The 27424-nt window shown below is 32.8% G+C and overlaps 1 protein-coding gene across 1 annotated transcript in view; it reads left to right on the top strand.

Annotated features, from left to right (window-relative positions):
* LOC126884212 (cysteine-rich protein 2-binding protein) overlaps positions 1 to 27424 on the top strand; it is a 41597-nt gene that overhangs the window by 8224 nt on the left and 5949 nt on the right. The window contains exons 5-6 of the mRNA XM_050650100.1: positions 8903 to 9084; positions 18759 to 19052. Coding sequence (XP_050506057.1) covers positions 8903 to 9084; positions 18759 to 19052 — 476 coding nt within the window. The remainder of the gene's footprint in view (positions 1 to 8902; positions 9085 to 18758; positions 19053 to 27424) is intronic.

Below are 27424 nucleotides of genomic sequence, written 5' to 3'. Positions count from 1 at the left end.
CCGTCAATACTAGAAAGCGAGGTGAAAGCGGCTTTAAAACAGTCTAAGAATGGTAAAGCCACAGGTCCGGACGAAATACCCGTCAAACTTATTAAGGTGATGAGTGAAGTAAGCACGAAGGAGTTAATTGAACTGTTCAACGCCATATACGATTCAGGTAATATCCCAAAGGAATGGCTATTGTCAACGTTTGTAACAATACCAAAAAAACGATCTGCGAAAACGTGCGAAGATTTCCGGACTATCAGCCTTATGAGTCATGCACTTAAGATTTTTCTTAAAATCATACATGCCAGAATTTACAAGAAATGCGAGGAAAATGTCGGTGAAATGCAATTTGGATTCCGCGATTCCATGGGTACACGTGAAGCACTTTCCACCTTACAAGTTCTACTTCAGAGATGCCGCGATGTTGGTTGTGATGTCTATGCTTGTTTTATTGACTACGCCAAGGCATTTGACCGTTGCCAGCACCAGAAGATGGTCACCGCCCTACAAAGAGTAGGATTAGATGAGAAGGACATTCGGATCATCATGAATTTATACTGGAACCAGCGTGCTCAAGTCAAGGTCGAAGACCAGTTGACCGACCAAGTGAAGATCATGCGAGGAGTAAGGCAGGGCTGTGTGCTCTCGCCGACTTTTTTCAATATATACTCGGAGGAAATTTTTACTGAAACCCTCACAAACCTAGAGATGGGAATCCGAGTGAACGGTGAATACATCAATAATGTCCGCTACGCCGATGACACTGTATTACTAGCAACCAGCCTAAATGATCTACAGGCCTTACTAGACCGTGTGTGAACTGTGAGCGTAACATACGGACTGAACCTTAATATTAAGAAAACTAAATTCATGGTTGTCAGCCGTGTAAATTTAGATCTCGGGGCACTAATGGCAGATAGCGAAGAGATCCAGAGAGTCGACAGATTCACTTACCTCGGAACTCCCCTTAACTCACAATGTGACCACGCTCAAGAGATTAGATCCAGAATTAAAATGGCACGGTCTACATTTATCAAGCTCAGATCCTTGCTGTGCTGCAGTGATCTCAGTTTGGGAACCAAGATGCGAATAGTGAGGTGCTACGTTCTTCCAGTGCCCCTGTATGGAGTTGAAGCCTGGACACTGACGCAAGCCACTGAAAAGCGGATTGAAGCCTTCGAGATGTGGATCTACAGGAGGATACTAAAAATATCTTATGTGGACCATGTCACCAACATTGAGGTCCTACAGCGCGTGACAAAAGAAAAAGAAGTGCTTAATTTAGTAAAACAACGTAAGCTTGAGTACCTTGGCCACGTGATGCGAAATGAAGAAAAATATAGAGTTCTTCAACTCGTCATGCAGGGCAAAGTATTTGGCAGGAGAGGACCGGGACGCCGTCGTATCTCGTGGTTGAAAAACCTCCGACAATGGTTTGGGATAACCTCCGCCGAGCTGTTTCGCAGAGCAGTCAACAAAACAATGATAGCCTTGATGATCGCCAACATCCGGACCGGATAAGGCACTGAAGGAGAAGAAGAAACTAGTTTGGCCTGCAGTGTGTGTATTTATATCAGGATAAACTAGTTTGGCCTACGCGCGATAGTACAATCTAGTTTGGCCTAGACTACATTCAGCATTGCACGTTCGATGGCTCGTTGTGTAACTCTGAGCTTATTCGCGGATTTTTGCGTCAGTATTACAGTCTCTGCTCCATAAGTTTCTACAGGCTAAACACACTGGTTATAAACCTTTCGCTTGAGACACATGAGAATTAAACTTTTTAGAATATGGCTTAGTTTGCCAAATGCTGCCCATGTAAGTCCTATTCGCCTCTGTATTTTATGTGTTTAATTGTCTCTGCTTATTTTGATTCGTGTCACAAATATTTTGAAGGGGTTTGTTTGTTGTATGGTATTATTGGCAATAATTATATTTCCACTTATTACGATATTGGTCATAAGTTTAGTTTTCTCAAAGTTTTTAATTTTAATCCTGCTCTCTCAGACAGAGTTTTAAGCGACTGTATCATAGAAACTGTATCCTGTAAGTTATCTGCTATTCCTTGATAAACTGTTTTAATTTCATAAATTCACGATCTTGACTATTAGTGCTGTCGCCAAGGGGATACAACGGCCTCCTTTATTTAGATGGACTTACCCAAGTTTTTTGAAGTTATACTTCTTTAGGCGCGTTGGGAGTAAATTTATATGTGCGCGAATTCATCAAAAGTCTTGGTCCTGGGCGCAGCTCAAACGTTATACGTGCTGTGATTGGGTAATTACAATGACCTGTCAACAATTGTTCAATATGTCGGTTATTTTATTAATACGTCAATGGTTATGGGTAAACAAATGTTGTATATATTAGTTTTTATTGTTGTGAGGACACAGACAAAAGCAAGTTTAGAATTGTAGTGACTTTTTAAATAGTTTTTAAAAGCAACAGGTACGTAATTGTAAATGTTTCAGTATTGTAATAAAAAATTACATAGGTAGGTACTTACCTATTTGGAAAATGGAAAATGTACCTACCTAGTAGGTAATGTTTTGATTTACATAATTTGATTACCAACAAAATTTCTACCAATCTTTATCTAATATATTGTTTTCTTACTCTATGTTTTGTTGTATTTTAATATTTTAATTCCACAAAAATCAAACTAATTTGATTAAATTCAGAACTGTCAAACAGTAAAACGTTCAGTTGGCCTATCTTCCCAAATGACGGATATGTGTAAGTGGTAAATGAGTTGAGGCTTCGATTACAAATCTAAGCACCCTAACATGCCCTAACATAATTTTTTTTTCAAAAAATGCGTATTTAGTTTTTGCCAACAATTATTGTTCAAAAATCATATTTATCTTTGTGGCACTTTTCAATGTGTCTGTGTGTGTTTTATTATTTTATTTTTTTAATTTTTGGTATTGTTTTAATAACATTTTTTGGAAAGTAGTAAGTATTAAAATTAGTTTAATATTTAAATTGAAATATAAATAAACTGTTTAAAGTACATATATCAATTTCGTTAAAATCACATAATAGAAGTATAACTTCTTACGTGCGTACAAAGTACACACACATTCTTTTTTTTATGTATTTTGACCCGTAAAACAGTTGATCCGGATGTCGATGAGATTGTTACAAACAAAGAACTTGCAGAATTACACAAAAGCGATTTTTCGCAAAACAAAAAATGTCCTTACTAGTTTTTTCGTAGGATGCATAGTTTTCGAGATAAGCGCAGTTGTATTTTCAAAAAATCGAAAAATTGCAATTTTTGAACCCGAAGAACTTTTGATTAAAAAATAAAATAGCAATTCTGAAGGGGCTATCCTATTGTAAAAGTACGAAATTCATATACTTTTTTTGGGAATTTCTAAAATAAAAAATATACCAATTGTTTTGAAAATTTTCATGAGCATTTACTATAAAAAGAAGTACATGTAAAACAATTTTCACTAGTAATACCACTAGAGGTCAAATTATTTCCGGAAATTTTTTTGAGATCATGAATATTTTGAAAATTTCCCAAGTCGCAGACGAGGGAAATTTTCTAAAAATATTCATGATCAAAAAAAAATTTCCGGATATTAATTTGACTTCGCGTGGTATTCGGTAAAAAAATTCCACACCAAATTTGCATTTGAAAATCCAAAGCTGCATGAACAGATTAATAGCGCGCCATAGCTTTGTCAGCAATTATTTAGGCTTTCAAATTCGTAATTTCTACTCATTGTAGTTGCATGGGAATACCATTTCAAGATAGAAAATAGTATATTCTTCAATTTTACATAAGTTTTGAGTAACTACAAGTGATAGAAAATTATTTTTTGGCGTTTTTAAAACTAAACTACGCAAAAGTACTGAATGGGAAAAAGGTAAATAAATTAGTGTCTAAATATTATATGTATTTTATTAGACATAGAAACTTAATTGAAAACATTCAAAGTCCTGCATTTTCGCCATTAAGAAGAGAGGAGGTGTCCGAAGAATATAGAAAACATCTTAGCTTTGTAACTAAAATGAATCAAAACTAAATTATGTAAACAAATAAAAACCAGTCTGTCAAAAATGTCTTGTTATTGTAAACGTCAAAAAATTTCCACTATAATTCGCTGTTGGGTACCCCACGAGCAAAAAATTTCCGATAAAATACCTCCGTTGCCATGGTGATCTGTCAAAATAACGTATTTTGATTGGTTCAAAATTACAGGTGTGGAATTTTCACTAGTAATACCACTAGAGGTCAAATTATTTCCGGAAATTTTTTTGAGATCATGAATATTTTGAAAATTTCCCGAGTCGCAGACGAGGGAAATTTTCTAAAAATATTCATGATCAAAAAAAAATTTCCGGATATTAATTTGACTTCGCGTGGTATTCGGTAAAAAAATTCCACACCAAATTTGCATTTGAAAATCCAAAGCTGCATGAACAGATTAATAGCGCGCCATAGCTTTGTCAGCAATTATTTAGGCTTTCAAATTCGTAATTTCTACTCATTGTAGTTGCATGGGAATACCATTTCAAGATAGAAAATAGTATATTCTTCAATTTTACATAAGTTTTGAGTAACTACAAGTGATAGAAAATTATTTTTTGGCGTTTTTAAAACTAAACTACGCAAAAGTACTGAATGGGAAAAAGGTAAATAAATTAGTGTCTAAATATTATATATATTTTATTAGACATAGAAACTTAATTGAAAACATTCAAAGTCCTGCATTTTCGCCATTAAGAAGAGAGGAGGTGTCCGAAGAATATAGAAAACATCTTAGCTTTGTAACTAAAATGAATCAAAACTAAATTATGTAAACAAATAAAAACCAGTCTGTCAAAAATGTCCTGTTATTGTAAACGTCAAAAAATTTCCACTATAATTCGCTGTTGGGTACCCCACGAGCAAAAAATTTCCGATAAAATACCTCCGTTGCCATGGTGATCTGTCAAAATAACGTATTTTGATTGGTTCAAAATTACAGGTGTGGAATTTTCATAAAAATATATTGAAAATTAAACGATTTATGCGCCATCTACTGGCACCGTGAAAATAAAAACATAGCTCCACTGCTGCAGTGATTGAGACTAATAAAGATCCTGAAATATAAAATTTCAACGTTATTATTGAAATATAAGCTTTTTCCTATACCATGAACTAGGGGTTTTTTGACCGGATCAAAAATGTCAATTTGGCGGTTTTTGAAACTGAAAATGTTTTAGCTAATATTAAAAAAAATTTCAACACTTCGTCATTGTTCCAAGTTTTAATATTTTTCAAAAATTGTAGTTAATGGTATAGGAAATAACTTATATTTCAATAATCACTTCGAAATTTTATATTTCAGGATCTCTATTAGTCCCAATCACTGCAGCAGTGGGGCCATGTTTTTATTTTCACGATGCCAGTAGATGGCGCATAAATCGTTTAGTTTTGAATATTTTTTTATGAACATTGTTTTGTATGTACTTCTTTTTATAATATGCAAATTTTCAAAACAATTAGTACAATACTTTTTATTTCAGAAATTCCCAAAAAAAGTTTATGAATTTCGTACTTTTACACTAGGATAGCCCCTTGAAAGAATTTGAAAGTTCAAATCAAATTCTACCGATTTTGAATAGTTACATTGCAAAAATTAATTTTTTTATTGTTAAACAAAGCTATAAACACATGGTGCTTGAGTGATGTTTTCAATGCATCTCTCATTTAAAATCAGACGAGTAGGTAGGTACAAGTGCAAGTGCCTGCAAACAGGCAATTTCGACGTAACATGCATTAAAACGCATGCAAACATTATTTGTTTATATCTTTGTTTAACAATAAAATAATTAATTTTTAGCAATGCAAATAATCAAAACCGGTATAAGTTGACTTGAACTTTCAAATGCTTTAAGCAGAATTGCTATTTTATTTTTTTTTAATCAAAAGTTATTCGGGTTCAAAACTTGCAATTTTTCGATTTTTTTAAAGTTCATTTGCGTTTATCTCGAAAACTATGCTTCCTACGAAAAAACTTGTAAGGATATTTTTTGCTTAGAATGGCCCAAAAAAATACAAAAAAAAAAATGTTTTGTTTTTCGCGAAATCGCTTTTTTATAATTTTGCAAGCTTTTTGTTTATAATAATCTTATCGACATCCGGCCCAACTGTTACCCAAAAAATTCGTGTTCTACGGGTCAACATACATAAAAAAAACTTGGGTAAGTCCATCTAAATAAAGGAGGCCGTTGTACCCCCTCTTACGACATTATTATATCAGGCACATTTATTGTATTTTATAAATTTTACGTGTATGGAACGCTATATATTCTACTTAATTTTTATCAATAACGCACAAAAAATCAAAGCGATATCTTTAAACAATTTTGGTTTTACGTTAGTTTTGCACTGTTTGTTTATATGTAATTATTTTCCATGTCTTTAAAACAGAAAACTTAGGGTGATGAATGGTAAATACATTGATAGTTGCTAAGCTCACCTCACAATAAATTTGTTTCACTATTTCTTACATAACATTGGTTTTAAAGACGGAGGACTTTAACTTTTACTTAACCGAACCACACACTCAATTTGAAACGTTATGATACTACTCCAGAGAAATAAGCAAGAAATAGACCATGTTCGGGACACTGAAATATCCAGGTACGTGACAACTTGTTTAGTTATTGTAGGCCTAAAGGTTAAAAACCTACCTATTTCCTGCCTAGAGTTCACGTCCTTTTTTTAATTATTAACAATTTAGTGCAAAAAAACGCGATTTTCTTTCGATTTTTTGCACTCTATTAAAAAGCTAAATATGTAGTTGCCATAAAATTACAAAATTTAATTTTGGAGAATGTAGAACATTGAAAAACCTTAAAAATGCAGCTTTTTGAAAGTTTTTGTTGATTCGCAAACTGCAAAATAAGGGAAAATCGGTATTTGTTAATAACTTTAACTAAAGCTAACTTAGAACTTTAGTGTTTCGCCCAAAGTTGGGTATTGGGGTTCTTAACAAACCCCTTAAAATTTGAGACCGATCCATTAATTAGTTTAAATGTTATTCTATTTGTTTTTCCCAGAGACCTTTATTTTGCAATAACATAAGACAGAAAATAATGAAGCTAGGGCAATTCTGCGTACGTCAAATGAAAGTAGAAAAGTGATACTCTCAAAATGTATTAAAAAGAAAATTATCTAATAATAAAGTCAAAAATCCTAATGCCACATTTTTGAAATTTGGTACATAGTTTATAAACATTTATAATAACTTTAAAAATATTGTCTGTAGAAAAAATCCTTTAACATATTCGAAAAGCTGTCATTTTACACGAATTTTTAAAAATGTAGTTCAAATGGTGACTAGTCGTGGTAAGTGAAGGGGGAGCTGGGGGCCGACAAATGCTCGAGTTCAAAAACTAAAAAAGCAACTTAAAACTACAATCATTTTCTATATCTGTGTGTCTACTCAAAGGATTTTGATCTTTTTTTTTTAATTTGTATGTACATTTTGTATACATTAAAATATGCAATTTGTCTAGACATTTATTAATTAATAAATAGTCTAATTTCTTTAATCAATTTTTAAAAAAATAAATTTTTCCCAAAAATCCATTTTGTTAATCGTACTATCATTATTATTCATAGAAAAAGTTAAGGTATACTTTAATAAATAAATTATCTTCAATAAATAATCATTTAATAAAAAATTTATTTATTAAAGTGTACTTTAACTTTTTCTGTGATCATTAATAATACCATAATTAAAAAATATAGATTTTTGGAAAAAAATATTTTTTCAAGAATTGTTTAAACAAATTAAACAATTCTTGAAAATTAGTAATTATTTAATAATCTTAATTAATAAATTTATAAACAAATTGCATAATTTTTATTGTACCTACGTAGAAATTACATACAAATTGAAAAAAGAAAGATCAAAATCCATTGAATTCGGAAATACAGAAAATTGCTTTTTCGATATTTGAACTCGGTGGATTTGTAGGTTCCTCCTAGTAACTATTTGATCTACATTTTTGAAAATTCTGTAGAGGGTCCTGTGAAGGTACAATGTTTGTGCAAATTTTTTAACAAATAATCCAAATCTCATTTTTTAAAATGACCTCAATGAGATTCCTTAATAATTCTTATAAACAAATTAGGTGTGAATTAAAAAAAAACACATGGTTAACTTTGGCCCAAATGAACCTAGGCTAATTTTTTTTATTTGAAAATTCGTGTTAAAATATTAGCTTTTCAAATGTAGAAAATTATTTTTTCTACGGACAATATTTTTAAAGTTATTCTAAATCTTTATACACTACAAAATTTCAAAAATTTGGCATTAAGATTTTTAACTATGTAAACAATTTTTTATCTTTTTTTAATACATTTTTATAGCATCATTCTTCTACGTTAATTTGGCATACGCAGAATTGCCCTATCGTCATTATTTTCCGTCTTTGCAAAACAACTCTCTGGGATAAACAAACAGAATAACTTTTAAACTATTTAATGGATTGGTCTCAAGTTTATATCTCAAAAGATATTAACAAATATCGATTTTCATTTATTTTGCAATTTGCGAAGCAACAAATTGACTTTTTAACATTCAAAAATCGGCATTTTGAAGCTTTTTCAATGTTCTAAAAATCAAATTTTTTTAACTATTTAGCTTTTTAATGGGTGAAAAAAATCGAATAAATCGCGTTTTTTGCACTAAATTGTTAATAATTAAAAAACGGACGCGAACTCTAGGCAGGAAACAGGTAGGTTTTCTTCCTATAGGTCTACAGTAACTACAAAAGTAGTCAGTTACCTGGATATTTGAGTGTCCTGAGAAAATTTTTATTTCTCTGGACTATACGTTTAACTTCTAAATGCATATTTTTCCCGAGAAAAATTGCGCCTAGTAACACTTTTAAATTGTAGATTGACCAAACTCACCCAAACTAGTGTTAATAGTTTGTTTCCGGATGATATAATGAACGTCAACTTGGATTCATCAGACAATACCATTACCAGTTCTCCAGAACCTAAACAAGAGGAAACAAAAGCCAAAGAAACTTTGAAATTATTAGATCCTTTCTGCCATTACAACACATCATTAAACAGTAAGTATTTTCATCATTTTATATATCTATCCTTAATTATGTATTGTTACGACAGTTCCATAAGATTTATTCCATATAGAAAAAGCCCCTTAGCGAAAAAGAAGGATAAAAAATCTAGAATGTTCTAGATGTCATTGAAATGCCTCTAAAGGTTTGGAACGTCAGAAAATGTATATAAAAGGGAAGTTGACACATAGACATAATAAGAATAGACTAGGTAAGGTATGGGCCGCTCTGTGAATAGAGGTGTAACGCCAACATCAAAGATGTCATTGGCCCATATTCACTTTGAGTGATCTAGTCACTTTTGTCTGTCACATTCGCGGCATCGCTCGGTAAAAAGAGATAGATAGACTGCCACCACCTCACAACGCAACACAAAATTCGTTGGAGGTGAGAGCACAGGTGTTGCGGGCTAGCTTTTATACAGTGGAGATGGGGTGGATTCCCAATTTTACTATTTTGTTGTTAAAAGGGCGCCAGACAAATTCATGCCACAAACACCAATCCAGTGTACCTAAATTCCCGAATTTGCCAAAAGAATCGGAATAATACTACACCTTTGACACTTTAATTGAACACATAATATATTGAACACTTTTTAAAAATTACACTAAGCTAACTACTAAAACTAACCAAACTGAACCAAACAACGACCCCTGATCACTGGGTAAATTACCTAAATATGGGTAGCAACAAAAAAAAATATATAAACGTATATAAAAAAAATGCAATTTATAAATCTCGAGACGCAATCGTAGAGCTCTGCGAATGGTAAGGTCGAGTACGCGTAGCGGAAAATAAACAATTGACTATCCGATCAAGAGCCGTGTACATAAGAAATTATAAAAGGAAATACTAATAAATTAAAAAAAAAACAACCTAATGAAGATACCTGAATTCAACAAATAAAATATACAAATAAATTACCGCAACCTAAATTATCAAATTCTACAGATTAAAAAAAAAAGATCAGCAAATTAAATGGTTACAAATCAAAATCATTAAAGTAACTCATCTGAAATCCAGTTATTGAGATTCAAACCCCAAAATAAAAACCACGTGGAAAAACCCTAAAACAAAACAAGCATTAATCCCACTATTAAAATTCACAAGTACCCCTTAAACCCCCCCGAGGTGGGATGTAATATAGCATAACTTACCCAAAATCGATGGGGTCTTCCAGCTTTCAAAGGATCACGTGTCTTCAGTACAACTTCGATACAGAAACCCGTTTTCTGGCCTCAAACCAAACATTCATTCGTATCTAGAACAATTTACTCGTTGTCACACATAATCGATCACCCAATATGCAAATATCACTTACCAAATCGAAGAAATGACTCCACAGCCGTATTTTATCCCAAAAATTGGACTAAACTAGTAATATATCCTCAAAATTAATTTTACTAACTCCAATAATTACTAGTTTATTCAAAAGCCCGATTTATAGATCCCAAATTAATGGATGGATCAGATAGATCCTTATTTTCAAAAATCAGACATTTAAAAATTTTGGCGGTGACGTTCAAATCAACAATTCCGATTTTACAAGCTGCTAAGTGACCAACTACGTCACATTCTTCTTTTAAAAATAGAACTTTGATTTGACAGATTTAAAAGTCTGTCAAAACATAAAACGAACAAAAATACGATAACCAATTCGGTATCATATTGGATCCGAAAAGGAAGAATTGTCAACGCTATTTATTCAACTAGACTTAAACAAACGTCAGCTATAGAGTAAATGACAAATTTCAATGACAATATAAAAAAAAACAAAAAAGACCTACAAATCGAATTTATGAATTTACGCTATTTATATTTAATCAAATGGATGAAATTGTGTTTTTATTACAACGAATGTCCTAGCTTATAAATACTTTAATCATGTACCTGAGATGATTTAAATTTAATCAGTAATTTTGACTGTAACAAATCCCCCCTCTACTTCAAGAAATTTACGTAGTAAATTTCTAAAAGAGTAAAAAAAACAAATCAGCGCAGCGTCACATTGCACATCTGATCACAACTACAATCATTCAGCCACGATACCCAGACACATTTCAAGGTTGACCATTCACTCGATTACAGTCATCCTTCTTTTCCGCCAAAGGAAAAGAAAAAAAACAATAACAAAAAAAATAATAAACATAACACCACCCGGTGTGTTACACGGGATGATGATGGAAGACATAACGAATGCGAATATACTACTCCTCAGTCGGTCCCCGTTTAAGATCTTTCGCATGCCACACACCTTTGCTATTGCCCTTGTCGTCACATAACTCATAAGTCCACGGTGATATCCGTTTCTTCACACAAAAGGGGCCTATAAATTTAGGGGCTAGTTTATGCGAAAAATATTTTGCAACGTCAGACTGGGCATAATTCCTCCTCCAGACAAGTTGGTTTGGAAGGTACTCGACATGACGACAACGCAAGTTATATCTATCGCAACTCTTATTCCCAGCAACTTCCAGACGATTCCTAACATCCAAAAACATTTTTCTAAATGACTCATTTGTGGATAGATCCCCGGTCTGAGTTCCATCTTCGTCATTTACCCCAGTGAGAGCAGCATAATCTTGTCCAGACAATTTCATATTCCGACCAAAATTGACAAAGTATGGTGTTAGTTTAGTAGTCTCATGAGTGGATGTTCTAAGAGCACAAGCAATTTTATGTAAGTTCTCATCCCAAGTTCGGTGATTATCTGACACATACATAGCCAACATAGTTTTAAATGTTCGATTTACCCTCTCTGTTGGGTTAGCCCTGGGGTGATAAGCAGCACTGTATTTCACATAACACTTATAAGTCTGCATTAATTTTCGAAACTGGGTGGATCTAAATTGAGGACCGTTGTCACATATTACAATCCTAGGCACTCCAAATATCAAGAAAACTTCATTTTCCACCTTTTTCACCACCGTATCACCTGTAGCTTTCCGCAAGGGAAACAATAGGGTAAACTTACTCAAGTAATCAGTAATATTTAAAATGTATGTATGGCCCTGCTTTGACCTTGGTAGTGGACCTACCAAGTCCATCGAGATCATTTCCCAAGGGCGGTCAACCTTAGGATGAGATACCATTTTGTCAGTTGGCTTCTGCTGAGACGGCTTGTAAGCAGCGCAGGTTTTACATCTTCGTACAACATTGGCTATGTCATTCCTCATTTTAGGCCAGTAATACTTTTCAGCCACTCTAGAATAAGTCTTGAACACGCCAGTATGCCCTGATGTAGGAGGTTCATGAGCTGCTAAGATTATGTTAAGCCGATCTTTCTTGGGTACTACCAGCCTCCAATTTTCACCAATGGATGACAACCCAGGATACTCATTGGTCACATGTTTCCACAGTTTACCTCCTTCGACTCTCCAACTGCTAAACTTACTATAACATCCTTGAACCTTAATCAGCATTTTCTGATACCACTTGTCACAATTTGTGTCATCAACTACTTCGGTCTCTATGCAATCGACGATTGGAACAGCTCTGGACAACATATCTGGTACGATATTTTCTTTGCCCTTCCTATGGATTACCTTGAAGTCGTACTGCTGTAGCCTTACAGCCCATCGTGCTAATCGTCCAGTCAGATCTTTCAAATTTTGCAGCCAAAGCAAACTATAATGATCGGTTATGACCGTGAACGGTACACCTTCTAAGTAAGGGCGCAATTTTTCAATAGCCCACAATACAGCTAGACATTCACGCTCTGTAGTAGTGTAATTGCGCTCTTGGCGAGTTAAGGAACGGCTAAGATAAGACACCACTCTATCACCATCTTCATGTGGTTGCACTAGTACTGCTCCAATCCCATAACCTGACGCATCTGTCTGAACCGTAAATGGCTTGGTATAATCTGGACATGTTAAAACTGGTGCGGCTACCAAACATTCCTTGATCTTTCTGAAAGATCTGCTACACTCTTCGGTCCATAGAAACTTTGCTTTTTTCCTTACCAGCGCTGTTATTGGGGCAATAATGGTTGAAAAATCTGGTACAAATCTTCGGTACCACGAAAATGTTCCAACTATACGACGCACTTCAGTAGCGTTATTTGGAGTTGCTATCTCCAACATTGCCCTGACCTTTTCTGGATCTACATGTAACCCACTCCGATCTATAACGTACCCAAGGTATTTCATCTGCGGTCTACAAAACTGACACTTATCAAGGCTGACCGTGATGTTAGCTTCCCTTAATCGCCGAAACACCTCCTCCAATATGGCCAGATGTTGTTCGAAACTTTGACTTACTATAACCACATCATCAAGATATACAAAGACATGTGGTTCCAGATCATGACCCAACACATTGTCAATAAGTCTCTGCCAGGTAGCAGGGGCATTATGCAAACCAAATGGCATCCTTTTGAATTGAAAAAGCCCACGGTTCGGTACTGTAAATGCCGTAAATTGCTTGGATGTTTCAGCCATTGGCACCTGCCAGTAAGCCGATTTCACATCAAGACTTGACAAATAGTTGGCATTTCGAAGCTTATCCAAAGTATCAGAAACTTGTGGCAATGGGTAACTGTCTCTAACTGTCACTGAGTTTAATTTGCGGTAGTCAACACAAAACCTATAAGAGCCATCTTTCTTCTTGACCAAAAGTATTGGCGAGGACCAAGGGCTGTTAGAAGCTTCAACTATCCCTAACTTCAACATCTCATTAAGCTCCTTATCAATTTGCTCCTGGACAACAGGGTTGACTCTGTAATAGCGTTGTTTAATGGGTTGACTATTCGTGACAATCGTATGCTCTGCCACATTTGTACAACCAAGTTCGTTTCCCATAAGTACCATATTCCTATCAATAACTGACTGTAATCTGCTCTTTTCGAAAGAACTAAGTCGCGTCTGTCCACTCATCTGGTCGATAGAGTTGACTAACACCGGTTCACTAGAAAAACACCACTCCTTCCTACGCAAGTCCGGTACTATACCCATAATACGCCAGAAGTCAGCTCCCAAAATTAACAGGTGCGGTAAGTCTGGAATCACCATAGCCTCAATCAATCTAAATCTACCCCTCAACTTAACAGGCAATTCCACCATGCCGACACTGCGACAACTAAAACCATTTGCCACTGTGCAGCTATTTAGGCGATTGTTATCCATGGGCAGACCTAACTCTCTAATCATAGTTAATCCTTTACTCCCCAACACCGTCCTACTTGCTCCAGAATCCAGCAATCCTAAAACAGATTTTCCAAGTATATCAACAGTCAGGTACGGTCTCTCGTCACCAACAGCATTTTCTAAAACAAAATCTAATAGTACTTGTATTTTGTCGATCGAGGTTTCATCATTTCCACTGCTTTTTTCTCGATCAGTCAAAGGCAGTGGAACTAGTTTTCCGAAGGTCGTAGTTTTGAACAATCAGGACATGTCTTAACGGTGTAGCCCTCCTTTTTGCACTTAAAACAACGCGTGGTCCTTGGTGCCGTGCAACCAATAGCTCGGTGTCCTGGTTTATTACATCTGTAGCAAACGATATCTTTCGGAGGTCTTGCGTTTTTCACTTCACCACGAACTACACTTGATGTAGTCGACTGATCCTGACAACTATCCACACTACCGCTGCTAGACGAGTCGACCGCTACATAAGCTAAATCTGGTTCTAAAACATTGCCAATTCGTCTGCTAGGTGGAACATAGCTTTCAACGGCTTCCTTCCTGGCTTCTAATTTTTTTCCATATTCACGAAGCTTTGCAATAGAATCAACTTCTAATAACGCCAACTGTGTCTGGTAATATGGTGCAATATTTTTCATTAATATCTTCAATTTGGTCGGTTCATCAATAGGGCAAGTCAATCTCCTAAAATATCCAGCCATCACTGCTAGATAAACTCCAATCGATTCATCAGGTCCTTGAGTGCGTCTACGAATTTCATCAAACAATTTTTCGTTGTAATCATGAGACAAATATTCTTCTTTTAAGAGCTCCACAAATTCATCCCAATTAGCGACCTGGTTTCTATAAGCCAAATAGAATTGATATGCCCTGCCATCAAACAAATCTATGCCAGATTCCAGAAGAGTCTCTTTCGTGACATGTCTCGCCATTCTAAGTTCTTCTACTCTTTCGAGAAACGCGCTTATCGATGTGCCCTTCCGATCACCAGAAAACTTCAAGTTCCATTTTGAGGGAGGTATGCACTGAATTTGAGAAGATGTGATTGGAACCCTTGAAGCTATCGGGCTTGATGTATGTGCTGGTACACCCTCTATATGTAGATTTTCAGTTTGGTCAGCCAGCAAACTCAGATGGACTGGTACACTTATAGTTCTCTCCAATTCTTCGGCTTTTAACTGCAGACGACCCATAAAGTCAAATACTCTTGACAGTAATGCTGGTCTCTCTTCGGTACCTTCCGGTATATGCTCCAGTCTATTCAACACACAATGTAATTTAGATGTGAACTTGTTATAATCATTACTAGCTGTAGTGCCAGTAAAGGCAGAAATCATCGGATCGAGCTCATTGAGTTTTAAGTTCACAGCAGACACATCCTCCTCAGTATTAAAAGGATACGGAGGGTAGCTAATGCTGTCTCCACTCTTCTCCAACCTAAGTGCCGCAGTCAGTGCATGGCGCATCTCTTCCACCGTTCCAGTGGCACATCCTCTAATCTTCAACTCATAGGTGAGTTCATCTTGGCTCAATCGATACACGTTAATTTTACGAGGCATCTTTCACATTCACTTCACTTTCACAATAACACAAACTTCACTTCACCAAATATCTCCAAACGAATATTCTTCCAAGTCTTCAAAAATTGTCCAATATTCCACAAGTGTCAAAGAAGAAGAAGATCTTCAAGATCGCCCCACGTTGGGCGCCAAAAATGCCACCACCTCACAACGCAACACAAAATTCGTTGGAGGTGAGAGCACAGGTGTTGCGGGCTAGCTTTTATACAGTGGAGATGGGGTGGATTCCCAATTTTACTATTTTGTTGTTAAAAGGGCGCCAGACAAATTCATGCCACAAACACCAATCCAGTGTACCTAAATTCCCGAATTTGCCAAAAGAATCGGAATAATACTACACCTTTGACACTTTAATTGAACACATAATATATTGAACACTTTTTAAAAATTACACTAAGCTAACTACTAAAACTAACCAAACTGAACCAAACAACGACCCCTGATCACTGGGTAAATTACCTAAATATGGGTAGCAACAAAAAAAATATATAAACGTATATAAAAAAAATGCAATTTATAAATCTCGAGACGCAATCGTAGAGCTCTGCGAATGGTAAGGTCGAGTACGCGTAGCGGAAAATAAACAATTGACTATCCGATCAAGAGCCGTGTACATAAGAAATTATAAAAGGAAATACTAATAAATTAAAAAAAAACAACCTAATGAAGATACCTGAATTCAACAAATAAAATATACAAATAAATTACCGCAACCTAAATTATCAAATTCTACAGATTAAAAAAAAAAGATCAGCAAATTAAATGGTTACAAATCAAAATCATTAAAGTAACTCATCTGAAATCCAGTTATTGAGATTCAAACCCCAAAATAAAAGCCCGATTTATAGATCCCAAATTAATGGATGGATCAGATAGATCCTTATTTTCAAAAATCAGACATTTAAAAATTTTGGCGGTGACGTTCAAATCAACAATTCCGATTTTACAAGCTGCTAAGTGACCAACTACGTCACATTCTTCTTTTAAAAATAGAACTTTGATTTGACAGATTTAAAAGTCTGTCAAAACGTAAAACGAACAAAAATACGATAACCAATTCGGTATCATATTGGATCCGAAAAGGAAGAATTGTCAACGCTATTTATTCAACTAGACTTAAACAAACGTCAGCTATAGAGTAAATGACAAATTTCAATGACAATATAAAAAAAAAAACAAAAAAGACCTACAAATCGAATTTATGAATTTACGCTATTTATATTTAATCAAATGGATGAAATTGTGTTTTTATTACAACGAATGTCCTAGCTTATAAATACTTTAATCATGTACCTGAGATGATTTAAATTTAATCAGTAATTTTGACTGTAACAAGACCACCGATCGACTGCCATCGCGTTACACTATTTTGCGCAGTATGTCTTGTCAATTTTTATTGTCATGAGTTGTATGAGTTGACAGTTCAAACGTTTAAGTAACATATAAAAGTGAAAGTGAAGGGCTGTTCTAAACGAATGAAAGCGGAATGTTACTGCATATTGTAGAGTCCTTTTCGCTTTCTTTATTCGTCGTCTCTTGTCTTAAAAATTGTAAAAGTCAGAGATTAAGGATGTTACCAGAAAGGGGTTTAAATAAAAGAAGTTTCAGATTTAAATAATTATTTATTATTATTTTAATAATGAATTTTGTATCTGGGACTTTTCTCTTTTCTTTCTTCAGTAATTGAGTTTTTGAGTAGTTTTATCATTCATGAGTTGTTAATAAGTATTGTGATCTTGTTTGGTATTTTCAATAAAACTGATCAAAAAGAACACGCTTATCGTCATACATTTTGTTTTCTTAGTGTTTAGTGAAAGTCTGACTTACTTCTCTGATTCTATTCATGAGTCTCTGATTCTATTCATTAACTTCTGGAGGGATTAGAACTGTCCACTGTATTAGCGAATACCACCGTGTCGTCTGCGTATCTTGTTATTGATAAATTCTCTGTTAATTCGAATTCCACTGCTTCTTGATAGATATCCTCAGATTGTACAGGGTGGGCCAAAGAAAACAGTCCATCTCGATATTTGGCACTAGTTATTAGATTTTAAGGAAATGCCGAAACAGGTCGATTTTTATTTTTAAATTACAATTTTTTGATGTTATATTTCATACTAGTGTATGAAATCTGGGCGTGATGTCGTAATCGATGCTTTTTTAAATGGGAATAGGGGTCGTGTGGTAGCTCATTTGAAAGGGTGTTCAATTGTCTGTTCAGTAATATAAACATTAATAGGTATCATTATTTATGCAGGGTGGCCAAAAATGTTATTTTTGAATTAAATTAATTGACGCAAAAAGAAGAATGTGTGTAATTTATTTAACCCAAAATACATTCTATTGCTGTCAGAAAATAGAAAAAAATGTTTATTTGGCAAATAAGCGTTGGTTTTCGCTTAAATTAAATGTCAAACTGCCAAGAGGTAGGTGGGAGGCTGTTTGTGATTTAATTTAAGCGAAAAGTAATGTTTATTTGTGAAATAAATATTTTTTTCTATTTTCTGACAGCAGTACAATATATTTTGAGTTAAATAAATTATACACATTCTTCTTTTTGCGTCAATTAATTTAATTCAAAAATTATTTTTTTGGCCACCCTGTATACATATTTTTACACCTTTTTAAATGAGCCACCATACTACCCCTATTCTTATTAAAAAAATCATCGATTACGTCATCACGCTCAGATGGATGAGGTCACTATTATGAAATATATGCCAAAAAAATTGTAATTTAACGATAAAAATCGACCTGTTTCGGCATTTCCTTAAAATCAAATATACTGCCAAATATCGAGGTGGATATTTGTTTTCTTTGGCCCACCCTGTATGTTAAACAGCAGTGGTGATAGTATACATCCTTGACGCACCCCACGTTTGATTTTGATATTTTGATTGTGATTTACTTAGCTGTAATAAAATTAAAATATTTAATTTTATAGGTATCGCTAGAGCTAGAAGCTTAACACTTCAAGCTAAATTAACAGGAGGAATCAGGCAGGAACTAATACTATCCCCCTATAGCGGTATTTATCTGAAACCCTACATTCGAAGAGACGTAGAGACCTTTCCCACTTGGCTAAAATTAATGGCAGAAATCCAAGTAACTGCGAATAAATCTAATAAGGATTATCGTTTGCCACCCAGGGGACCTATCGATTACGCATACGTTCAGCCAGAACACATTCCAGCTATCAATAGCCTTTGTAATCAATTTTTTTGGCCAGGAATAGATTGTAAGTTATTTTTGTTAATTATACAGGGTGTCCAGAAACTCTACCGACAAACGAAGGCAGGAGATTCCTCAGGCAATTTTAAGACAATTTAACCCAATTCACTAAGTCCGAAAATGCTTCCTAAGGGAGCTAGAGCTATTTGAAGATGGCGTCTTGTAATTAGTCTTCGTTTGGTGGTAGAGTTTCTGGACACCCTGTATTTTGAAAAAAGTTTTTAATCCAGTAGCACATAAATTTATTGATATTTAAAATACCATTTTATATCCTACCAGATTAAAAGCAATGGAAAACCTTCTCTGGTAACACCATCCGAGGCTTCTAAAAATGCAAGCCATGCGGATTCTGAGACTATAGGAAGATGAGGAAATTTTACTATTTATCATTCACGTCCCATCTGCTCAGGCAGATTCAGGCATTAATTTAATTCAACAATTATTTTTTTGGTCACCCTGTATAAACAATGATATCGTTTATATTACTGAATAGAGAATTGAACACCCTTTCAAATGAGGTGCCACACGAACCCTATTCCCATTAAAAAAAATCATTGATTACGTCATCACGCTCAAATGGATGACGTCACTAGTATGAAATATATTCCAAACAATTGTAATTTAAAAATAAAAATCGACCTGTTTCAGGATTTTTCTCCAAATTCGTCCATTTTAGAGAAAATGAATTTATTCCATAATTTAGATCCTCTCTGTATATTTAGAAACTGTTTGCTTAATTCGTAAACATCTACATGTCTTTCCAGCAAGACCTAGACATGACTATTCCATCAGAAATTCTACCTTTGACATCTATTTACCGATCCCGTCCAGTGAGTTAGTAAAGAAATCTATATTATATTCTGCAAAAAAACTATACAACCATCTCCCTCTACAACTTAAATCTGCAACATCTTTCCCCAAGTTCTGTAAAATGACAAAAGCCTATTTATCTAAAAACCATATTGTTCAATAGCAGAGTTTCTTAACCAATAACTAAGAAATTACAGTATTCTTATGTATAAGTAGAATCTTAATCTATATTTGAGAGTCATATGCAGCAGCTTAACTTATTAAATTTCTTAAGGTAGATTATGCAATTTGCAATTTTTTTAAATTTTGCAATAGATTGTTACTGTTTTTTTTTTGTTTCACTTCATTATATTTTATTGACGATTTATATCATTTTAGTAAATTGTATTTGTTATTGTTTTTATTTATCATTCTTGTAAGCTTTGTCTATAAAATTGTTAAATTTTTCATGACAACAAAGCATATTTCTATTCTATTCTATTCTATTCTATTAAATATAATTTTATGTGCTATTAGATTAAAAACAAACTTTTTTCTAGCAGATGTCGCTAGGACAACCAAGCCATTTCATTCGTTGCAATCTGTGACGGCACGAGGAGTATTATTCTAGTCCATTCAGAGAGAAGAGCATATTTATCTCCTGATGAGGGGCTAAGAAACCCCGAAACCGGTAGAGATTCTTGCTGTACTCTCTAATTGAACTAGAATATGATGCGACTGCGGTTTCGGGTTGCAACGAAATTGAAAATGTTTATTAATTTTTAAATTATATTTTGGTTATACAGTGCGCTGGAATAACTGTTACCCCCCCCCCCCCCATATTAACTTATTTATTTTTAGCACATAAGCAAAACGCTCGGACAGGTCGATTTTATTTTTAAAATAATCCTAGTATATTATAGCATCAATGTTTCGAACTTTACGCGATCCCTCTTCAGGTGACAGGCACAACTTTGATTTTTTTAAATGGGAAAGTACATCATGTGACACCTCATTTAAAAGCTTTTGAAATACTGATTACAAAAATGTATAATACTTGGGCAAAAGTTCGGTCAAATACTTTTTAAATGCATTTATTTTTTTCGAATCCTGAGAAAACTAATAAAATGAGTATTTTTGAAAAATTTAAACGCAGAATGAAAGATTACATTATTACTGAGGGCCTAGAGTCCGTAAAAACGTTTATAATGTATAATGTTTATTTTGATAAGTTACAGGGGGATGAAAACGAAGAGAAAATTTAGTATGATTTTTAAATTCAAATATATCATTCAAAAGAAACTTTTTGTTTATTCTAAGGGACTTTCGGCCCTCGGTAATAATGTAATCTTTCATTCTGCGTTTAAATTGTTCAAAAATACTCCTTAGTTTTCTCAGGATTCGAAAAAAATAAGTATTATACATTTTTGTAATCAGTATTTCAAAAGCTTTTAAATGAGGTGTCACATGATGTACTTTCCCATTAAAAAAAAATCAAAATTATGACTGTCACCTGAAGAGGGATCGCGTAAAGTTCGAAACATTGATGCTATATTATACTACGATTATTTTAAAAAGCGTTTTGCTTATGTGCTAAAAATAAATGAGTTAAGGGGGGGGGGTAACACTTATTCCAGCGCACTGTATGTAGAGAGCTATTCTTAAGGGCGTAGGCGCAAAATTTCGCCAATGTGTTTTAAATGCATCCATTTTTTCGAATCCTGAGAAAGCTAATAAGTATTTTTGAAAAATTTAAACGCAGAATGAACGACTGCATTATTACCGAGGGCCGAAAGTCCCTTAGAATAACCAAAAAGTTTCTTTCGAATGAGATATTTAAAACTAAAAATCACAAAAAATTTTCTTTTTTTTTTTGTTCACCCTACTTTCACTCAACTTATTGAAGTAAAGAAGTTTTCAGGGACTTTCGGCCTTCGGTACTAATGTAGTCTTTCATTCTGCGTTTAAATTTTTCAAAAATACTTGAACAATGGATGATTCATTGTTCCTCCCGTAGGGGAGTCAAAATATAACGAAAACATGCATTGTTTCGGAAAAATTCAAACAAGCTTATATTTTTCTAAACCTTTTTTTCTTAGTTTATATACATGCTAAAGTAAAAAGTTCCAATCACAGATTTTGCCGCTAATTGTTTATTAATTGTTTAAACAATAACAATTGTTTTGTATAAATCATTTTAAAAATATCGTTGAATTCATCATTTTACTTTAATCAAATATGTTTCTATTTTGTTTTTGATTATGCTGAATTCGAATGGCATTACAATTTGAAAATTCTTATACAGAAGCTTTTTCTACAGTATATCTGCGTAGCTAGGAACCATATTATGGGAAACTTTTTTATTATCAATTTTACGAAAAAAGGTTTTTGTCCATAAAAGGCTCTGCATAGCCTAAGATCTAAAACTCAACGATCAGATATCACATTTTATCAATTTTATACGAGGTATGTCAAAAATATGAATTTCGTTAAAGAGTAAAGTACCTTTATATTCCAGAATATTAAAAATTGTCATTATGAAAAGTTATTTGGAATTAAAAACTATGCTTTAATATACAACTACATCCTTCTAACTGAAATTTTTTGAAGTTATACTTCTTTAGGCGCGATTGAGATTGAGGGTGAATTTATATTGATCTGCGCGCATGCGCACACCGACAGTATGGTATTAGTCGTTATACGGGCTCTGATTGGGTGTTGAAATGATCTGTCAATAATAAATAATTGTTCAATATGAAGGTAAACAAATGTATAATATATTAGTTTTATTGTTGTGAGGACAGAAACAAAAAAGTTTATAATTGTAGTGACATTTAAATAGTTTTTAAAAGCAACAGGTACGTAATAATTGTAAATGTATCATAGGTACCTACCTATTTGAACCTACCAAAATACATAGTATGTAATACTTTTTATTTACATAATTTGATTACCATCAAAATTTCTATCAATGTTCACCTAATATATTGTTTTCTTACTCTATGTTTTGTTGTATTTTTTCAATTCTAAATCATTTCAATTCAAAATCAAAATAATTTAATTTAATTCAAAAATGTCAAAAGCTTAATCCGTTTAGTTAGTCGATCTTCGCACATAATGACACATTGCCTCCGTGGCGAAGCATTTAAGGCGAATGAACCCCGATATACCAACGGCGCTGATAGCTGGTTCGAATCCCAATAAAAACTTTTATTTTTTTAATTTTTTTAATACATTTTATGATTGTAAGTATATTTATTATATAATTTTATTTTCAGAAAATACGTATTTAGTTAAAAAATTTTCCGACAATTAATGTTCAGAAATCATTTGTGGCATTTTTAATGTGTTTGTGTGTGTTTTATTCTTTTATAATTTTAATGTTTGGCACTGTTTTAATAAAAATGTTTGAGAAGTAGTAAGTATAAATTAGTTTAATATTTAAATAAAATATAAATAAAAAGTATATTAATTTCGTTTAAATCATATAATAGAAGTATAACTTACGTGCGTACAAAGTACACACACATTCTTTTTTTTTAATTTTTTCTCTAATTACGCGATACCTATCATCATTTTATTACAATTATGATAACTATTTTATTATCAATTTTACGAAAAAAGTATCGTCTACCTGGTCTAAAATCTAAGATACAACTATCAAATATCAAACTTTTTCAATTTTATACGAGGTATGAAAAAAAATATGGTGCACAAAATTTCAATTAGAAGGATGTAATTCAACATTGAAACTTAGTTTTTAATACCCAACAACTTTTCTTAATAACAATTTTCGATATCGTGAAATTTAAAGGTACTTTACTCTTGAGTGAAATTCATATTTTTGACATACCTCGTATAAAGTTAATAAAATTTGATATCTCACGGTTGTATCTTAGATTCTATACGATGCAGAGTATTTTATAAAGAATAACTTTTTTTCGTAAAACTGATAATAAAGAAGTTATCAATAGGTTCCAATTTACGCCGACATACTGTATAAGAGCCCAAAAAATTGTTTCTGTTAAACATTAATTATTGTTGAAGCTTATTATTAAATGTATTTTAGGTAAGTTTTACAGTAAAAAGTTTTGATCACTTTGTATAAAAATTTTTTTAGCAGGTAATTTTAGGTTTTTGCATTACATTTCTTTATCTTTCTTAATTTTCTCAAATAGAAATGGTTTGTTTCATTTCTAAAGTAAAATAATTCAGTTCATTTTAAAGACTACATTCTAAGCTTTAAAAAATCACCTATAAAATTGTAATATATCTGTTCAAACATGAGTAATACCCTCTTAAACTGGTAGTAATTCTGTAAAACTACGAAGTTTTCAAAAATTACATTTTTGAGACGTTTGAATCAATCATTTGAATTACATTTTTGAGATTTTTGTTGAATGAAACATCATTTAGTAAGATGTTTGGAAAGTTGTGCAAATTTGAGAGTTTAATAAGTAAAATTGTATTAGTTACACATTTTTAACTCATTTTTAAACAAAATTCATGTAAGTCTCACTTTCCGCCCACACTGTACTTATGCCCATAGATTTTATTTCTTTTTATTATAACAGTGCGTATTAGTTTACAGTGCGCCAATGTTTGTGAGAAGGGTGACTTTAGTGTTATAAATAAAAAATTATAGAAGCTATAGATTTAATTTTAGAAAAATCTTTATATAAGGTTTTTTTTTGAAAAATTTCTTGAATTTTTCAATGGTCAAGTCAGTTTTTTTCTAAAATTTATATTTTTCGAGTTATTTAAAAAAACATCTAATGTCGCAGTTCATTTGTATAATAAAAAATGAAGCACCCACTTCTCGAGTAGAACTTTTTGATATGTTGTTTATTAATAATTTCTTAATCAAATTACAAAAAGTTCTATCTTGTTTGATTTTTTCCGAAGTGAAAATCTATATGCACTCCCCTACATCTTCCACTTGCTAATGATGTAGTACCAGCATTTATTAATTTAATCTGTGTTTCGTCCTTTGTCCAGTGTGTCTTTTATGTTATGTGTTAATTTGCCAAGCCATCTTAGTCACTAAACAAATGTTGCGACATTCTGCTAGGATACCTTCCTGATTTGACGAAACGCCCCTGTGATGCTCTAGGAATGAAAGTAGGTATACTTGGGCAAGATTTAGGTTTAGAACATACGAACCACTCTGCAGCGCTACTCTGTGCATCTACAACGTGGCTAATTATTTATATGGGAAATAAGCCACAATTAAATTGAAAATAATAATTTTATTAACGTTTCGACGCCCAAATCGGGTGTCGTTGTCAAAATACAAAATACTACTAAATTAAACAAAAATGTTGTTGCTAAGTAAAATATTATTCTAATAATTTATTTAATCTGACTCATTTATATTGGCAATTTAGACATATATTATACATTTTAAAGTAGAAGACTTTAAAATGATATTGCCGATATTTATGAGTTGCGTTCCTGGGACGACTTTACTGAAAGATAGTTCATTCGATTACATGAAATCAACCCCAACTCAAGAATATCCGTCACAAAAAGATCATAGCATGTGATCTGTCTTTAAAAAGACAACCAAATGCAACGATGACAGTAAAATTCTCGCGTTAGAGATTCCATAGTAAATCACGAGGGAAAACCAGGAAAAAACCTCGTGATACTATCCCGTCATCATAAGTATTTGGTCTTACATTTAATTTACTCTCAAGAAACTAATACCAAATTCTGACTTTAATATGTTTAAATTATAAATAATATTAATAATACATAGATATACAATAAGTAATAGTAAAATATAAAATATGTACTAACTCGATATGGTATTTATTTACTAATCGTGGTATTTTCTTAGATTATTTATTATTTGACTTAGACCCATTTGTAGTACCATCAATTCTCCTTGTAGTGAACTATTAAAATTTTTATTAAACATTATAAAACCATTTGCTAATAATGATGACACATTTATAAAAAAATACATAGTCCATTGAAATGTTACATTTAGTGTGCATTTCTTAGAGGAGTCAATTTTATTTTTTTAATGTATAGGGGGGTTCAGTAGAAGCTTAAGTTCAAGTTTTTGGGGTTAAGGCCCTTGTCCCCCGGCCGCCATCTTGGAAAAAGAGGTGCAAAGGGCTTTCGCGCTGTATCTCATAAGCTAGCTACCCTACAGAAAATTTAATTTCACATAAAATGAAGCAAATTAAATTTTCTACAATTTTATATCTATTACTTTTTATCGTAAAGTGACCAACAAAAAAGTTATAAACAAAAATAAGAGAAAATTTTGTAAGAAATTTCCTTTTGGAAGTTATAACTTTTTTTTACGTTCATTTCACAATAAAATAACATAATAGCAAAATAACATCATAGCGATCATATTTATTATCTAGGTTTTACACCGCTAAAACTTGAACAGATTCTCGAATTCTCGTAGAAAAATAATGCTTTTCTATCTATATATTAACCGTTATGCCAACCACGAAAATCAAATTTAAGGTGAATGATCAATTTTGGTCTATTTTTATGTTTTCGAGGTCGCTGAATCCGAATATGAAGTTTATTTTTATCTAGAGTTGGTGGAACATGTTAAAAAAATAAATTTTATACAAAAATGCCAAAAATCAATTTTGATGATTTTTCAAATTTACCTCGCTGTATCTTTGGTCGCTGTAAATGTTTCCTTTTAAAAATTTTACTGTGTCATCTTTGAAGTATGTAGATAACAATGAAATTTGTCCAAAATGTTTAAACACATTAAAAAAGGAGTTGTTAATTTATTAACATTTTGTCATCATATTTCGTTAGTTTCATGTTTACTTAAAAAAGTTGAGTAACAAACTTTTTAGTTTATAATTTTAACCAACACAACAATAAAATATAGTTCATGAAGAAGTTTTTTGGAAAATTTTAAGTCAAAATACATAATAGGAAAAAAGTTATGTTACTTCATATACAAGCGGCACACCCCAAAAAACGCTTATATCTCGAGATCCTGACCACGGTGTGGTGAATGGCTAATTTTTATCATACTTTATGATTTTGATATCAAAAATCGTTTTTTTGCTCTGCTTAAGAATTTTGCATTTTGCGGTTGCGTCATTCTTCTTCTGAAGCGGCGAATTTGTCCTCAAACAACTGCTTGGGCCTTTTCTATATATGCTTAGAGTTATAAGTTTTATAGTAGGAAGAAAGGTCAAAAACAGATTAATAATAGCATAGGAATGATAAAATCATAATAAATTGTATGAATAAAAAATATATATATAGATAGAAAAGTAAGCCTAACTTTTGTTTTTATTGTATCCCTATGAGCATTCTAGAATCTGGTCAAGTCTGGAGCGCTGGAAAACCTATATAAATAAATAGAATTAAACAACTTTATAGTGGAAATTGTTCGCGAAAAACCCTCTACAAAATTGCTATAATGTTATTTTATTTTAAAATGAACTGAAAAAAAGTTATAACATAAAAAAGGAAACTTGTTAAAAATTTTTTACATATTTTTGGTTATATCTTTTTTGTTGGTCACTTGACGATAAAAAGTAATAGAAACAAAATTGTGGAAAATTTAATTTGCTACATTTTATGTTTAATTAG

This window comes from Diabrotica virgifera, chromosome 5 (assembly GCF_917563875.1).
Source record: "Diabrotica virgifera virgifera chromosome 5, PGI_DIABVI_V3a".
Classification (NCBI taxonomy): Eukaryota; Metazoa; Arthropoda; class Insecta; order Coleoptera; family Chrysomelidae; genus Diabrotica; species Diabrotica virgifera.
The sequence above is the reverse complement of the archived record's forward strand: the minus strand, read 5'-3'. Positions and strand labels throughout refer to the sequence as shown.